Below are 19,159 nucleotides of genomic sequence, written 5' to 3'. Positions count from 1 at the left end.
GGCGTCTATATCCAAAGATGTCATTGTTCCATTGCACTCGGCACTCATTAACCAAATCATTGAGTACAATGCCCCCTTCAATATGTTCCTTAGCAGGTATATGCAACAAATGGAGCATCCACTGAGGTTCCTCACAAAAAGAATGCACAGTGTAGACAACATGTCCTACAGGAATTGTCTCAAATTATTATCCTTAGACTCAGTCTCCTACAGAATGCTGAAAAGTGATCTATTCCTGGCATCCAAAGCATCTCCTGATCCATCCCTTATGGACCTGCTGCACACCTGTAAAACAAACAGCATCAGAAATACCCTATTTAGGAAACTAAGCCTCATCTGCAACATAAATAAGACATGTTGGAGGGACAAGTGTGCGTCTCAGAGACTACCCCTTTTCTGGAACATGCTTCCATCCACGTGAAGCAAAGTTCCTCCCTGCACCTATTCAAAGCATCCTGAATTAGTGGATGTAGAATTGCAAATTTACCCGATTGACTTTTTATACCACAGGTACATACCCTATAAAATGAGTGGTATAAAAACCTCTCAAACGCATTTGAGAAGCAAGGCTTGGCTTTAAAAAAGGCCCTTTAGGGTCATTAGCATAGTAATCAGCTATGGATTATGAACATGAGCAGACCTGAATCCCTTTGTAAGGAAAATAAATTATTTTACAGTATCTACTGACTCCTCTTCAACCTTGATATTAGAATCACCAAATAAAAGCCACTTTTTGATAACTATTGCCTCTTCTGCTTTCCTGTTATTGCTCATTTTGCATTTCTAGAGAACAGATTGCGTTTTTTTTCAACTCATTAAACTTATTTTAACTGAGAAAAAATGCCACTAAGTGTGTACTGAGAGGTATACTGCTAAAAATGCACAACTATTACACACCTGTAAAAACCAACAACTGTAATTTGGAAGTCACTTAACTGTTCACATCTAGTAAAATTAATATATTTGCATTTAGTAAAATTAATATTGTGATTGACAGCTTATATAGGTACTGAATGCAGTAAATAATATCTTACGAAACACCAAAAAATGGTGCACTGTAACATTTCATAACATGTTTACTAAAATATCTCTTGTTTGGATAGTGTCTATCATTTGCTTCTTTCACCTCCCGCCTGACAGTTTGTGTTTGACAAATCTGACAGAAATCGCTGACTCAACATGTTCTTAGTAGCTCTGCTGGCTCTTTTAGACCTCAAAGAGAAGTGGAAGTAGGAAGGAATAACTTAAATTATGCAGGCTGCATGCATTTGCACAAAGAGCTTCACGTGATAAAGCTCTGACAGCATTTATTTGAGTCCTATAATAGGGAAGTGAAAGGAAAGCAATATACAATTTATTAAAGAGCAACAGACCATGTTCCAACCCAAGAAAGTCCAAAAACTGCTTAAACTCCTGCGTCACTCATGAAATATTCACTAAAGTAATTGTTAAAACCTTAATAACATATTATAATTAACCAAAATTACAAATGGGAGGTGCGAATTTACTAAGCTCTGCCCCACATAATTGCAGTACTACATGACCCACTCTCAAGCTCTAGTTGGTGAAACTGACATATGACCTGCTGGATGCATAATGCACATACCAGTATGTGCCTATCACATATGTGTAGGGCTTTTGTTGACGCTTTTGCTAATCATGGCAATTTAAATTTACTGATACTGTAAGGGACCCACAAGTACGGCTATAACACAAGTCAAATAAACAGAGCCAGCACAAGTCGGTGTGGAAAAATATATTATAAATAGTACATGGTGTATTAAAAAATACACTTAACCAACAAATACATCAGACCGGTTTCGGCAATGCTGCCTTCCTCAGTGAGCAAAAAACAAATGACAAAAATTCCCTCCAACAAAGCTATACATGCATATGAAAATCAATTATCAATTAAACAATTGTTAAATTGAACAGGGTTTTAAAAGTAATCATTCAGGCCAGGTGGAAATAATACACCGAGCTTGACTATCCATTTCTTTTCTTTTACATTTAGTATCTCATGCATACCTGCCTTATCCTGTGTTTTGTGTAAGATGCAGTCAATAACTGTAAATCTAAATGACCCAGTTTTGTGTTTGCATATATGTTTATACAATGCACTAGCTTGCTTGCACTTCCTGATATCACTCATATGTTCACTTATTCGCAATCTAAGTGGTTTACAGGTTTGTCCAACATAAAATGCTGGACATGTACAACCTGCCAGACATATTACCCAATTAGTGCAACAGGTAGCAACAAATGTAATATCAAACATATAAGGTGTATTCTGGCTAGTAAAACTGCTAGTTTTATAAACCTTAGAACAATTGCAACAATGGCCACATGGATTACAACCCATCAATTTGTCTCCCATCATAGTTCTCTGGATAGAAGACCAATCCAGATTTTGATACCTTTTATAGTGGTTGAACAAGGAACTCAATGACCGGCCTTTACGAAAAGAATAATTACACCTATCACCCACAACTTCCATGAGTGAATCTTCCCCTTGAAGTATATCCCAATGTCTCGAAATAATATTCATAAAGGAATGTGTGTTTTTACCATATGTAGTAGCTAACCTAACCTGATTACTCCTGGTGGGTTGATCACCGTTATATGCAAGCAAATCCGATCTATCCTGCTGGGTAGCAAACTGGCCCACTCTATAGATGTCACCAACCCTGTAGCCCCGATTCCTAAAGTGATTGGAAAGATCATACTTATACTGGTTATACACAGAGGAGTCTGAACAAATCCTTCTGATCCTAAGAAATTGGGTCTTGGGGATATTCCTGATGACATGCTAGGGGTGGAAGCTGAATGCATGTAGTAGAGTATTATATTGCGGTAATTTGCGAAAAACTTCCATCTCCAAGGTGTCATTGGGGGTACGTTTAACCAAGACATCCAAAAAGGTGATCTTCTTTTGGTGCCATGTTACCTTAAATTGAACCCCCCCCCATATATTGTGGTTCAAATATTCAACAAACTCCGCCAAATAAGAAGCGTCCGCTCTCCACACCATCCAGAAGTCATCAAGATATTGTCTCCAGATATCAATTTCTACCATATAAACATTATGACTAACATCATAATTCAGTTGCTCCTCTATGTAAGCCATAAACAGGTTGGCATATATGGGGGTAAAAGACGTCCCCATAGCAGTGCCCTGTGTCTGCCATACACATTGTTTTTGAAAATAAAACACATTCTTAGTAAGAACCTGTTCGGCCAGACAGACCAATAAAGTATTAAGACCTGGTCTATATAGTTCGGCCCTATCTAACCAATATTGAAGGGAAGCCAACCCAGCCCAATGGGGGATATTAGTATACAGGGAGGTGACATCGAGAGTACACAATAACCAGTGGTGTTCAAGTTGCATATCTGCTACAATACCCAAAAACTGGGTAGTATCTTGTATCCGAGCCCGAATACACAGTAACAATGGTTTCAAATAATATGCAAGAAATTCAGAAATCCTTTCAGTAAGTGAGCCCCGCCCCGAAACAATAGGTCTCCCTGGGGGATTATCAAGATTCTTATGAATTTTAGGAAGCAGATATAAGCATTGTTGTTTAGGGTGATCAACTTTCAAGTGGTGGGTAATTTCCTTAGAAATAATACCTTCTTCAACTGCCAAATCCAAAAAAGCATCAATCTCAACCTTAAATCTGGCTTTAGGATCTATAGGCATTATCTGATAATATTTTTGATCCAAAATTTGTCTCTGTGCCTCATCATTATATTGTGTCCATTCTTGGACAACTATTGTTCCCCCTTTGTCTGCCACTGAGATAACAATATCCTTGTTTAATCTAAGCTCATCTATGCAAAATCTTTCAGCCCGAGTGACATTGTCCCTGCTTAAATGATCTTTACCCAAATTTCGATGTAAATCTTTGAGCACATTACCATGAAAAAGTGAAACAACCGGAGACATGGGTGGCTTAAATGTAAATTTCCGAAATCTAAAAGATCTGTTGTCAATCTGATTGGATTCACCCTGAAAAAATAAGTGTAAATTTAGATTACGACAGAAATCTACCACATCCTGTGCAAATTGATGTTCAGGCACAAAAAAACTGGGAACAAAGCTAAGGCCTTTGTTGAGTACTTTTATTTGCATATCTGACAGGCTCACAGAGGAAATATTAAAAACATTACAAAAAGTTACACCTGAGCCCTCACCCCTCACCATTCCACTAAATCAGGTGGAACCTTTATGTTTCCTCCCCCCTCCTCTGGACCTAGGCCTAAAGGGTGGGCCAAATTATCTTCCAAATTGTTTCTCTTGGACCTCAGTGACCTGTCCATGTGGGCCTCCTCCCCCTCAGTATTGGATGAGGTATCCTCACCTGACGTAATATTCTCCCTGTTCCTTTTCTTTAAAATAGATTTAGATCTTTTAGGGCTGAAATTCGTTGATCTGAAATTAGGGGTAGCAAATTTGACATGCTTGCGTATTTCAAAGAAGGTTGATAGTTAGTGGAGGATTGAAGAAAAAAAGTAAAGTTGGTAAACCAATCTAAGGTGTTTGGTTATATAAATGGGTAGCATGGCTGAAACATTGGCTAGAGGGACATAATAAACAGAGTCCACTCAGGTGAATGAATGGGGAAGACAGGAGTTCAAGAGATGGTAGTTAACCAGCTCTTTTTTAGAGGCACTGTAAGTAATGCTGTAGAAGGCCTGGAAGGAAACGTTTACAGTTTTTGGCTGATAAGGCAAAGTATTGCTGATATACAAGAAGGTATAGAATGACAAAAAGAAATCGGACACAAATGGAGGAATGATCTATGATATGACAGCCCAAACCCAATGTATAAAAAGTAAAACAGAGAAAACAAAACAAAAAAAAAAAAAAAAGAATGTGCATATTCAGAAGGGAAGCAGCAGAAATAAATCTAAAATCAAACCGGGGTTAGTCATTTCAGGTGGCCTAAAGGTCAGGAAATGAAGTGACACAGTTTGAAGGCTGAGTAAATATTAGTGAGCATATGAAGTACCACTAGCAGGAAAAAAGGCAGTATTATTTGTTTACAAAGACAGATAGATGGGTGAGAGCTTTAGCTAGTGTACACCATGCAGTTTTAGAGCTATCATTGTTATACAAACATTCACAGAGGTAATTCACAGCTATTCAACAGAAGACGTGCAAGATCTGGAGCAATGTAGATTATGCATGGTTCTGTAGAATGAAAGCACACAGCATGATAGAAATGCTTACGGGCATTAAGGAAATCTGTAGTCTTTAAATGTAACATGTTTTGTAAAGAAGGCATACATAAGAACAGGGCAACACATACTGAAGATGCAGTCTAGACAGCTCAGTGGAGGTATGAGGAAATATCTCAGAAAAAAGTGGTGGATTACTAGACTGCCTTTCTAAGCATAACTATCAAGAATAATAACTGAAACCAAGAATGCATGACACATGAGACAGACAATTCTTAGAATGTGTAATGGGAACATAAGTGGCTTTAACCTGCTGATAATTTTTGTTTGTGTGTTCATATATTTAGAGGGATAAAATGGCCTCCAACATACCACAGTAACTGCATCATGAAGATATGATAAAAACCAGCAAAATTTGAATTTTACTGTTTTCCTTCTAAATCATTTATTGTAGGGGGGGTGCCCCTGCACCCCTGATGTTGAGGGGAATGCAAACCTCACAGCCTGGCTTCTTATATAAAGAAGCTCCAAGTTCACTGTACTTTGGAGAAAGGGGGGATTACTCAAAGACACAGAAATCTCAGATATACCATAAAATTCCTCCACTTTTGCACATTGTCTTGCTTTTTTGGAAGAAGGAGTTACAAAGCTAACTTTTTGAAAGCCTGAGACTTGTATCAGTCTAACTCAATTTAAGTCAACTGTAAATGAAAGCATATGCATATACATGTGTATATATATATATTTATTTATATAAATATACATTCGGTCATATGTGTACAGGTGCAGCTCACTTTATCAAACGTTCATTTGGCTGATAAAGTTAAATGCAGTTTTCTTTTACTAAACGTCCATGTTGCTGAATGTACATAGTGTCAAAAAAGTAAATGGCTATTTGGGAGTGTGAGTGTGTGTGTGAGAGTGTGCGTGTGCGTGTGCATGTGCGTGTGTGTGTGTGTGTGTGTGTGTGTGTGTGTGTGTGTGTGTGTGTGTGTGTGTGTGTGTGTGTGCTCACACATGTCCACTCGCATGAGTTTTCATGAGTGTTTGTGGGTTAGGGTCACATTAGCGGATAATTTTAGCATGTTTATGTCTGTATGTGTATGTGTTCTATGTCTGAGTTACTTTGCTATATCGTGTTATCATGCAATGTAATTTATTCAGTCTCTGGACCCCAGTTTTATCAGAATGCTTTAGCTATTTTTATATTTTATTGCTTTATTTATTTATTTATTTATTATTTTACTTATTTGAAGTTTGTTTGCCAGGATGGTCCATTGGGCCGAAGGAGCCCATTTTCAATGGAGTCCTGGGGAGAAAAGCTCCATAAATACAATATATAAAATAACAGGTTTTTAAAGTATAAGAAGAGTACATGAAACAAAAGTATATGTTAATCCAATTTGAAAAAACAGAATTTATATTACAATTAGTAAAAGTTTACAAATATATAGTCCCTATCATTGCTAACATAGATGTCAAGTCTAAACAATAATAAGTAGGTATTCACAAGTCAATTAAACTAAGGAGCTATTTACAATACGTATGCTGCCACAGGGGAAATATGATCAGTAGGGGGGAGGGGTATGTAGGTTAAATGAAGTAAGGGGGAGATGAGTTAGGGGAAGTAGGGAAACAGAAGGAAAAGGGGAGGTGATATTTGAGTGAGGATAAAAAGGAGAGAGGGAGAAGAGTTAGGGAGTAAGGTAGCTGCTGGGGATGTTATGCAAGATGGGAACATCAGCATTCCTAGAGAGATGTTAGGTGTGAGTGGAGCAGAGTTTTAATGCGAAACATGCTGTAATGTAAGTTCAACTACTTCAGTTAAACAAAAAAATTTGAATAAAAGGAATGTATTTCCTCTGAGCAGCTATTTATCCTGGTGGCTGCCAACCCTATTTCACCCATTTTAGTGAAAGTTTTTTTTGACTGCTTTACAAATCTGTAGGGCCTCTCTCTCTCTCTCTCTCTCTCTATATATATATATATATATATATATATATATATATAATTGTATAAACTTTCAAGGCCAACACCTCCATTCTTCTGCCCATCCATGGCCTGTAGCAGTACTTACATTCTCTTCAAACTTTGGATAGTATCTAGATGAGGTCAAACTGGAGGCATGGCCAATGGCATCTCCAGTTACAGTAGCTGCTGGTACTTGAATTCGACTGGTCAACTGCAGAGGTAGGAAGGAAAGGAGATGCTCAAGGCTAACTATCATCAAAGCCTCAGTCTGGCTTTTATACCAGCAAGTTGCTACATTATGCATCTCTCTCCGAATACCTTCACATACATTACTGCAAACATTATCCTCAGCTATATGTGGACTTTGTCAAGAAGTACTGACTTGCATTGGGGGAGGGGGTTCTCCTATTAATCTTGAATAAAGAGCAGACCATCAACTGTTCTGTGGCAGCCCAACAGACCATTTGAATAAAGTTGGATTACCAAAAAGACTCCTTGCCTCAGTGCCACAAGCTGATCATCTCCCATACATTAGGGTCTGGAGTTGCATAATTCCCCCAAATCAACATATCTATTCTGGTTAGGCCCACCAGCAAGTGATAATGAAGATGAGGAAAATGTATTTGGTAAAAGAATACTTGAGAATAATTTCCTTTATTACTACCCGCGGTGGTGGTGCTGCGGTAGCGTTGTCGCCTCACAGTAAGACGCTGTCCGGTTCGATTCTCAGCTAGAGCGTCTTCTGAGTGGAGACATGCGTGAATGGGCATACCTTCATTGAAGGTTATGAGTCAGGGCTGGTAACTCAGCACGTAAAAATCAACTGCCAATCATTAGCGGACCGGAGTTCCGCTGTGGCGACCCCTAACCGGGAAAAGACACAACAACAACAACAACTACTTGATTCTTTCTTCAGTGTCTGGATGCGGATGTTAATTCTCCCCATGCAGACATGGTATTGTGCACTCACAATCCCTCTCTGTTTACATTTTCAGTTTGAGGGCATGGAAGATTATCTAGTTTGTCAGAATCTAATAACTGAGGTAAAGTATACAAGTGTTTTACTTTATTATTACTTTTAGTCCTTTGGGATACAGAACATCATTTTTAATCTCCAACCACTCCCTCTTAATTGGTGGGACTTTCAAATCTTTCGATGTCAACTTTCCATTACTGGTAGTAATTACTCTACATGCCATTATTAACTCTTATCTTTTAGATTTTAAGTTGTCAAAAAATATGTATTTTTCCTTCCTTTTCTCTCTCATTGCCACTAGGAATTCTTGCACCTATGATTACCATATAGCAATGAATCTGGTTGCCTAATACCCATGACTCAACAGTTCCAGTCTGAGCATGCATGCGCACACAGTTTGCCAGTGACCAAGTTCAGAAATATGGGAAACTGTCCTTTAAAACACATTGCTTTCAGTGAAAACATCTAGCCATCATTGTTTCCAGACCCCTCCCCCATCCAGATCATTCTGATGGAACCCTTTTTAGGAAATGCATCCTTTCCATGGATGGAGACAGCTTTTCATTCGCTGCTATGCCTTTCTATTCCCCAAGAGGTCTGTAACAAATTACTACAATATGGCCATTACTTAGTGCTAAGTGCCAGAACTTTTTCTTATGCTAAGTATGGAATGTAACTTCAAATACTTAACCCTCCACTGTAATTGTACATTAATCAAGGATAATTATTCTATGCAGCAACAGTGAAATAATTAAGAGTGGCCTGTAAACTCCTAGTTCTGTTCTGGAGTTTGCAAATCTGGAGATCATATTTTATACGGCTGCAGACAAAGTCAGTGATTAGGAAGCAGTGACCTGTTAAAGCTTAAAATAAAATAATTTTCTGCTGTCCCCTGCACACACACATGCAGCCTTTACTCCCTACACACCATCTGCAGAGATACATACATATATGTATATGTATATATATATATATATATATATATATATATATATATATATATATGGGATCCGTACAGATCCCCGACTGCACTTTCCACTGAAATATAAATCACTGAGCATACTTAACCGAAAGTGCTGTTCACCTAAGCAGCACTTTCGGATAAGTATGCTTGTTGTGCCGGTCATACTACTGTGCGGATAAGGGAAAATTCCCTTTTCCCCACTGTAGTGCGACCTTGGAGTGAGAATATTAAAGTGGGGGGGTGTGGGAGGTGCTTCGTTAAAGCGTGTTCGGTAATTATGGATTTGGACTTTTGATCTTTAGATCAAAAGTCCTAGATCCATATATATATGCATATATGCAGACACATGCACACACGCACACACAGTCTAATGCTGAGATTGGAAAAATGTGGGTACTCTCTCCCCAAGACTGGTCTTAGCATTTTCTAAAACAGCATTTCCCTTCCAAATGAAATGTGGCTTCTCTGATCACGATCACAAAAACATGTCTTCTACACAGTGGTGCTGCCATAAATGAAGATGAACATATTTATAGACTGAAGCAAAAATAGTGATATCTGCCACAGTTATGAGCTTGCATTTGATTTGGTAAACACACTTGTTACTTTTACAGCTTTCAGGATTTTGACACAAAATTTGGAGTAACTGCTTGAAAAGATAAGGCAGTTTTAACTGTCATCTTTTCATACATACAATCCAGATGGAAACAATTCAATTTCTATGGAACCAACTTAACACATACGCAACAAGAAAATATAACAACTGCAGTCACTAGCTGTGAAAATGAAAATGTGCATTTGCCGTAGATAAAGAATTATTGAGGAAAACATAAATGTCTTTTGAACCTTTTATCTAAACGTTGATTCCAGAAGAACAGTTGTTGTTGTTGTATCTTTCGGCTTTTTCCGGTTAGGGGTCGCCACAGCGGAACTCCGGTCCGCTAATGATTGGTATGCTGAAAAATAAGGACAAGCATTTTGAAAAATATCCACGTTAGTAGCCCAGCGTTGCTTGACAAATGCAGTCTCATAGTTTTTACAGTTTTAAATATTTTGCTACTAAAATGTCAAGCATAAACATTTTTAGGGAACCTTGTGAGTAATTTCTCAGTCAGAAATGATACTTTCCCTACTCTGTTGCTATATTTCATACTACCTTTGGGATCCTACTTGTTTGGAAGTGGGGAACAGATTACACCTGCATTTTTGGTGGCTTTATGTTCAAACAGTAACGTAAATACTGAACAGGTGTCCTCGGGAATGAGGAATGGGAAACAGAGTTTGTACTCCTGTTTCAGTTAGGAGACCACTGATGACTGGAATACAACATCACAGCTCTAGATTTATTTTTAGTTTTTCCTGTACGCGGTCCTGCTATCACTGCTAAACAAATAGCCAGAACTCAGACATAACAGTGACCGAAAATGGGACCATTTTTATAAACTTTATATGGAGGTAATGTGCAACCCAGCCACTGGGGATGCACAGGCCAGTGCATTTCTTTGTGCTGGTCCCAAGCCCGGATAAATGGGGAGGGTTGCGTCAGTAAGGGCATCTGGTGTAAAACTTTGCTAAATCATTTCATGCAGTCACCAGTAAATATTTCCATACCGGATCGGTCGTGGCCCGGGTTAACAACGACTGCCACCAGTGCTGTTAGCCAACAGAGTGCTGGCGGAAATTGGGCTACTGTTGGCCGAAGGAGGAGAAGAGGCGGAAGGCATGGCCAAGGGCAGGAAGATAGGAGAAAGGCTAGGACTGTGGTAGTGAGGGTCGGAACTTTGAATGTTGGCAGTATGACTGGTATAGGGAGAGAGCTAGCGGATATAATGGACAGAAGGAAGGTTGGTATATTGTGTGTGCAAGAGACCAGATGGAAGGGGAGTAAGGCTAGGTGTATCGGAGGTGGGTTCAAATTGTTTTATCATGGTGTGAATGGGAGAAAAAAATGGTGTAGGAGTTATTCTGAAGGAACAGTATGTGAAGAGTGTTTTGGAGGTGAAAAGAGTGTCAGATAAAGTGATGTTTATAAAGCTGGAAATTGATGGTGTAATGATGAATGTTGTTAGTGCATATGCTCCACAAGTTGGGTGTGCAATGGATGAGAAAGAAAAATTTTGGAGTGAATTGGATGAAGTGGTGATGACTGTACCCAAGGGTGAGAGAGTGGTGATTGGAGCAGATTTCAATGGGCATGTTGGTAAAGGGAACACAGGGGATGAGGAAGTGATGGGTAGGTATGGTGTTAAACAAAGGAATGCAGAAGGTCAGATGGTAGTGGATTTTGCAAAAAGGATAGACATGGCTGTGGTGAATACATATTTTAACAAGAGAGAGGAGCATAGGGTGACATACAACAGTGGAGGAAGATGCACACAGGTGGATTATATCTTATGTAGGAGGGCCAGTTTGAAGGAGATTGGAGACTGTAAAGTGGTGACCGGAGAAAGTGTAGTTAAGCAGCATAGGATGGTGGTTTGTAGGATGATGTTGGTGATCAAGAAGAGGAGGAGGAGTGTGAGGGCAGTACCAAGGATCAAATGGTGGAAATTGAAAAAGGGTAATTGTGAGGTGGAGTTCAGGGATGAGTTAAGTCAGGCACTGGGTGGCAGTGAAGAGTTACCAAATAGCTGGGTAACTACAGCAGAGCTAGTAAGGGAGACGGCTAGAAAGGTGCTTGGTATCACATTAGGACAGAGGAAGGATGACAAGGAGACATGGTGGTGGAATGAGGAAGTACAGAAGAGTATACAGGCAAAGAGGTTGGCAAAGAAGAAGTGGGACTGTCAGAGAGATGAAGAAAGTAGACAGCAGTATAAGGAGATGAGATGCATGGCAAAGAGAGAGGTGGTGAAGGCTAATGATAAGGCATATGAAGAGTTGTATGAAAGGTTGGACACTAAGGAGGAAGAAAAGGACCTATACCAATTGGCTAGACAGAGGGACCAAGCTGGGAAAGATGTGCAGCAGGTAAAGGTGATAAAGGATAATGAGGGAAGCATATTCACAAACAAGGAGAGTGTGTTGAGGAGATGGAAAGAGTACTTTGAGGGGTTGATGAATGAAGAGAATGAGAGGGAGAGAAGGCTGGATGATGTAGGGCTAGTGAATCATGAAGTACAATGGATCAGCAAGAAGGAAGTAAGGATAGCTATGATGAGAATGAAGAATGGAAAGGCTGTTGGCCCAGATGACATACCCGTGGAAGCATGGAGGTGTTTAGATGAAATGGCAGTGGAGTTTTTAACCAGATTGTTTAATGAAATCTTAGAAAGTGAGAGGATGCCTGGGGAATGGAGAAAAAGTGTTTTGGTACCGATTTTTAAGAATAAGGGTGATGTGCAGAGCTGTAGTAACTACAGAGGGATTAAATTGATCAGTCACAGCATGAAGTTATGGGAAAGAGTAGTGGAAGCTAGGTTATGAAGGGATGTGATGATTAGTGAACAGCAGTATGGTTTCATGCCGGGAAAGAGCACTACAGATACGATGTTTGCTCTGAGAGTGTTGATGGAGAAGTACAGAGAATGTCAGAAGGAGTTGCATTGTGTTTTTGTAGACTTAGAGAAAGCATATGACAGGGTGCCTAGAGAGGAGTTGTGGTATTGTTTGAGGAAGTCAGGAGTGTCAGAGAAGTATATAAGAGTGGTACAGGATATGTATGAGGGTAGTGTGACAGTGGTGAGGTCTGCGGTGGGAGTGACGGATGCGTTTAAGGTGGAGGTGGGATTACATCAAGGATCAGCTCTGAGCCCTTTCTTATTTGCAATGGTGATGGAGAGGTTGACAGACGAGATCAGACAGGAGTCCCCATGGGCTATGATGTTTGCAGATGACATTGTGATCTGTAGTGAGAGTAGGGAACAGGTGGAGGAGACCCTGGAGAGATGGAGATATGCTCTAGAGAGAAGAGGAATGAAGGTCAGCAGGACTAAGACAGAATATATGTGTGTGAATGAGAGGGAGGCTAGAAGAATGGTGAGGATGCAAGGAGTAGAGGTGGCGAAGGTGGATGTGTTTACTTGGGGTCAATAGTTCAGTGTAATGGTGAGTGTGGAAGAGAGGTGAAGAAGTACAGGCAGGATGGAGTGGGTGGAGAAGAGCGCCAAGAGTGATTTGTGACAGACGAGTACCTGTAAGAATGAAAGGGAAGGTCTACAAGAGGGTAATGAGACCAGCTATGTTATATGGGTTGGAGACAGTGGCATTGACAAAAAGGCAGGAGTTTGTGCTGGATGTGGCAGTGTTAAAGATGTTAAGATTTGCACTGGGTGTGACGAGGGGGGACAGGATTAGGAATAAGTATATTAGAGGGTCAGCCCAGGTTAGAAGGCTTGGAGACAAAGCCAGAGAGGCACGATTACATTGGTTTGGACATGTGCTGAGGAGGGATGCTGAGTATATTGAGAAAAAGATGCTAAGGATGAAGCTACCAGGTAACAGGAAAAGAGGTAGGCCTAAGATAAGGTTTATGGATGTGGTGAGAGAGGACATGCAGGTGGTTGGTGTGACAGAGCAAGATGCAGAGGACAGGAAGAAATGGAAACAGGTGATCCGCTGTGGCGACCCCTAATGGGAACAGCCAAAAGAAGATGATGATATGGAGGTAATGTGCAAGCTCTTTATATGACCTCCACAGAGAATGCATTTGGGATTCACAGCACATACAGAAAGGTTGACTAGCACAAGTGCCCACCTCCCCTGGTCTGCACCAGATATCAACTAACACAGCACCTCATGCTCATCCCGACACTTGATAACATGTTTTTAGCTAATCAGTCTGACTTACCCCAAGTGAAAATGCAAATATAAAGGACACTGTTTGAACCCAAGTAACCCAGCAGTATATATGGGCACCTTGCCCTTTGCCACTTAACTAGTATTAAATAACTATTGCTAGAGAATTGTGCTGAACATTTAATTAAGCTAATTCAGTGCATATCAGTGTCTTACTACTAAACATACATAGGTGTACATCACATGTCACAAGGCTATGTATAACCACTGAGGTTTATTCACTTGGTAGATACTTTGATGTACAACCACTGTGTTTTACTCACTTGGTGCATACTTATGTGTATAACACGTCACTTAGCTATATATAACCACTGAGGTTTACTCACTTGGTGTATATACTGATGTTTAGTACATGCCATATGGCTACGTAGAACCACAGTGTTTTATTCACTTGGTGCATACCTAGCTGTACAATATAAATCACATGGCTATGTAAACCCCTGTGGTTACTCACTTGGTTTGTTGCCACGGAATAGGATGCACTGCTGTATTTGCCAAAAGGTGAGGGCTATAACGTGCTTCAAAGTAAACAACTCCTTCTTTAGATTTTGCTTCTACAAGCTCATATGCTATCCTCTTCACAGCTTCTTTGTCACCTCTGGTAAAAATAAAAAAAAAATAGAATATTAATTTATTGCAAAATAATATCACTGGTATTACAACATCTTTCTACTACATATTAAACAGAAACCGCATTCAAACAACATAATCATCTCCAAAAACAGAATATACTCAGAATCTAAAAGACTTTTTAGGCAATAAGGAATACTCCACAGGTAATTAATTTTCTAGTTAGCCAACTGATTGGCATCAGAGTTGCTCAGTGATTACTGTTTCTGCATCACACTGAGTCCAGGTTTCAAGCTTGACCTTTGACCATTACCAGTATAGAGTTTGCATGGGGTCTATATCAATACATTGAACCGTCACTTCAATGAATGGCATTTCATCGGAAATGCTATTCATTGAATATCTCTCATGTGGGGGCTGTGACCTCAAACCCCACTAATTATATATACCAACTCTGAGATCATACTACAGTGAGGAAAGGGCAAATTTCCCAATCCTCACTGTACTAGGATCTCAGTATGAACGGTAAGTGCACTGAAAATGCTGTTCGCTGAACTGATAGGGACCTGTTTGCATGTACCCCTGTGACTGAGCTGGTCTTATCTTCAGACCCAGATTCCTTCCATCTCTCAAAAACATGCTAGTTGATTTGTTACACCAAACTGTCCAGATACATAACATTTATTCTTACCTTTGTTGCCTGGCAATTAGCTGAAAATGGTTCAAAAAGGTCAATTTTATGTAAAAGCTGGGATGAAAGATGACAGACAGAGAAGCACTGCAATTTCCTAAGGTTTAGAAAACCTGACTAATATAAACCTAGAAATGATCTTCTTGATATTAACCCATCCTATTTTATTTTGGTATTTTTATTATTATTATTATTGTGAAGGCTGCCAGCCTAGCCAGATATTATTTTGCATATAATTCTGTCATTTATAAATATGAATGTAAACTACAGGCTTGTTGAAATAGTGTTATATGTGAAACTGGGAAAAATGTGACAACAGTGCACTCTACTGACCAAAGTAAAACATGTGGCGACCCTTTGATGTAGACAGTGGTGCCGAAGGGTCTACATGAAGAAATTCTTTCTATTGTTTTAACCAAGAGTTAAATTGCTAGATTTAAATATGCAAATGTATTTTTATTGCTCTGCTTCCTGACCAGCTGCAAGATAACAAAAGGAGATGTTAAGAATGTAAATGTAGTTTGTTAGCCTGGGAACCCAGAGAAGTGTGAAGAATGATGTAATGTGTAGCCTGGGAACCCCAGCAAAGTGTGAAGAATGATGTAATGTGAATCAGGACTGCAATTTCAATTTAAACAGAGAGAACCAGAGAGGATTAAGCATTTTTGTCTGACCATCTAACTCATCAGCACCTGTTTCTATATGTAAGTTATCTCAGATTTGTGTTTTCTCTTACAAATAGTTAGAAACTAGAAAGATTAGACTAAGTATTTTTCTGTGATGTCAGAACTGTACTACTGAATTATTTTAAGTATTTATCTTTGATCTCTGAACTCTTGACTAGCACTGTGTAGTAAGAAGTATTGTCTTGTGTTTTTAGTATTTATTATTAAATACTTTTAAACCTTTCAACTGTGGCTGTTTTGTGTAGAGATAATTTAATCTCTAGAGTACATTGCATATTTATAGTGATTACTGTACCAAGTCACACTAATAAGACTTGACTGTTTAGCTATACTACCAATTGGATAATAATATTGCACAGTAATAATTGGACACCCTTGTAAGGGCCTTTGAGTAGCTGATAAATATTAGCTGGATGGTGGCAGGCGGTACTACCGTACAGTCTGGGTAATAGGGGCACAACTGGAGAACCTGTGCCAGCCTTTCCCAGGAGTGTCTGTGTGGCTGTATAAACTCTTATCTCAAAGTGTGTATGTGTCAGCTACTTGGGCAGGGACATGAAGCACTGGTTGGACAGAGAGGGTGCTGGAGATTTTAGCTTTCCCAGCTAGGCTGAGATCTGAACCCTATAGCTGTGCCAGTGGGGAGTCTTACTGGGGATCTGGAGAGCAAGGGAGTGCCCAGCCCCGGACTGACTGTGATCTTTGTGTGCTCTTAAGGGAACTTGCACTTTACTGTGTGTATTTGTTATCCTTTCCTTCATATATGAGACGCCCTCTCTTGTGTTAGTGGTGAGGATTGAGGCTCCTTTATTGCTGGGCCAGGGCACGAGTGTCACAATTATTATTATTATTATTATTATTATTATTATTATTATTATACTTAAGTAATATTAAGAAAGGAGTTAGGATATAAAAGATTGTATGCTGAAAAAATAGTCTATACATCAAAAGTCTAGAAAACCAACATAAACGCATTAAAAGCAGCTGTTTTATACCAATGCTAAAAAAAGTAATGACTCCGGAAATTAGAAATGCAAAAATATTTTTAATTAGGTTAATTTAATGAGGCAGTTGTTTTTTTTCAGTATTTTTGGTTATGATAAAAGTATTAGAAATGAAAACTGCCTCACTGGTTATTAATATATCAATGTTTTAATACTCTCTTCGTTCATGCATGTTAACCAGCAGGAAATGGCATACTTTCTGTTTGGGCCCAATTCCAAAAGACCTGCTCTCAGTGTAAGTGATTTACTCTGGTGTAAACATGCTTTGTGGGTAGAACCTTACAATGGATTAAGTCACTTACTCTGAGAGCAAGTCCTTTGTAATTGGGGCAAGCTTATAAAACAGTAAATCAAGTGTTTTGGAAGACCCTGAATTACATATGTGTATAGAACCATTCTGTGAGTGTGTGTGTGTGTGTGTGTGTGTGTGTGTGTGTGTGTGTGTGTGTGTGTGTGTGCAAAAGACAAAGAGAGAGAGAGAGAGAGACATACAGATATGCATATGTTTGCATAGGTGTTCTTTCCTTAAGGATATGACAGACCTAAGTAGCAAATAGCCATTCAAGATTCAAATGTGATTTAATATATACATTGCAAAGTATATCTGAGCATAGTATGGGTATGTCTCTAAATAATTATTTACTTCATCTGTGCTTATCTAATAGTATTTATCACTTAACCATGCCTGATTTTTATTTTTTATCCTGAATTGCTGTATATCTCAACATAAAACATGTTTAGCATTGAAAGGTCGTCATACTTGAATCTATCTTTTGTTAAATTATGTAATGTCTAATGGAGATTGTAGAGTATGGCTTACTCAAGCCACTGGTGTTTCCTTTCTCTTACTCAATTTGTTTAGAGATATGTTTATTGAAAACTACTAAAGGTTTGCCTATGAGACATCAGCATTCTTTTTTGGTTCACCATTTATCGAAAATTAAATACCAAAAACTGTGAGATGAAAAACCTAAAAAATACAAAAAAGTATTTATTTACAGGGACAAGACCAACTGCACCCCTTCCCCCCAAAAATCATACATACCAACTCCACTGTTGCACCATAGTGAAGAAAAGGGAAAAATTCTCATGAAAAGCACTCTGCAGGCTCACACAATACAACACACTGCAGTGAAACTTCTTATGACTTTAAATTCTCTCACTTAAGCCACTCAAACACCAAAACCACTCAACCATCAAAGCAACAAACACTGTAGGTAAGCCATTACTAACAGCTGGTTTGTTTTTGCTAGATGCGAGAATCTCTTTTGCCATTCTGATGTACACTAACTGATACATTACATAGAAGCTGATCTGCTATACTGGGTACAAACAGATATGTAACACACACACACACACACACACACACACACACACACACACACACACACACACACACACACACACACACACACTGCTGTTTAGAATAATGACTCTACACTTGTATTTGTTTTTTTGTAGTGTCTTCAGAACTGGTATAAACTATGGATATAACAGGTTTACTATCAAATTTTCAAATCTAACTCCGTTGACTGCACTTTGTTCTAACATGGAAAGTTGAACACGGCAATGCGGAACTCCAAAAGCCAACCTAGGAATGGATTTTAACATGGGTCGAGATAGGCGTTCACTGCTATTGCCGAACTACAAACCTTGCCCCTATCTCAACCCATGTTAAAACCCGTTCCTAGGTTGGCTTTTGGAGTTCGACATTGCCGTGTTCGACTTTCCGTGTTCGAACAAAGTGCAGTCGAAGGAGTTAGATTCGAAAATTTGATAGTAAACCACATAACATAATGGCAAAAAGGATTTAAACAGGTATAAGAAAATTTTTAAAGAAATTGGAAATCTTAAGATGTTTGCAATGTCAGGAAATGTTCCCAGTTTCAACCTTATATTCTAGGTCTGAACGACATGTAGTATCTCGTTTTTATGCTCAGTATTATCACAAAGAATAAAACCAACTTCTTTTTCATTAATGAAGTACTTATTGGCACTTGAACATATAGAGTGATGAAAATTCTACTTTACCCTGAAAAGATAAAGAATAAAGCAATACAATAATCTAACATATACTTCAAATCTGATTCTCAGAGTTTTAGTGCTAATAAACTGTTTAATGACTATCACTGAACTGAAGAAATGATCTCAAAGCTGCAGTTGTGAAACTACTTTGCATGAAGTTTTTGCAAAATGTAAAAATGTCTCTAGCAAGAGAAGCAGCTCACAAAAATGTGCTGATTCGCTATAGTTTGCAACAGAAGCTTCTAGAAGAAAGACAATGCAAATAATGAGGTGCCAAACTTCTACAGAAAT

General features: G+C 38.9%; 1 protein-coding gene across 1 annotated transcript in view; it reads right to left on the bottom strand.

Moving 5' to 3' along the window:
• Nucleotides 1–19,159, bottom strand: part of ADA (adenosine deaminase) — a 758,716-nt gene that overhangs the window by 352,337 nt on the left and 387,220 nt on the right. The window contains exon 4 of the mRNA XM_044090009.1: nucleotides 14,347–14,490. Within this exon, the coding sequence (XP_043945944.1) occupies nucleotides 14,347–14,490 (144 nt within the window). The remainder of the gene's footprint in view (nucleotides 1–14,346; nucleotides 14,491–19,159) is intronic.

Source organism: Protopterus annectens, chromosome 12.part0 (genome assembly GCF_019279795.1).
Source record: "Protopterus annectens isolate FY-2018-M chromosome 12.part0, PAN1.0, whole genome shotgun sequence".
Lineage (NCBI taxonomy): Eukaryota > Metazoa > Chordata > Ceratodontiformes > Protopteridae > Protopterus > Protopterus annectens.
Note: the sequence above shows the minus strand (reverse complement) of the source record. Positions and strands in the feature narration are given on the sequence as shown.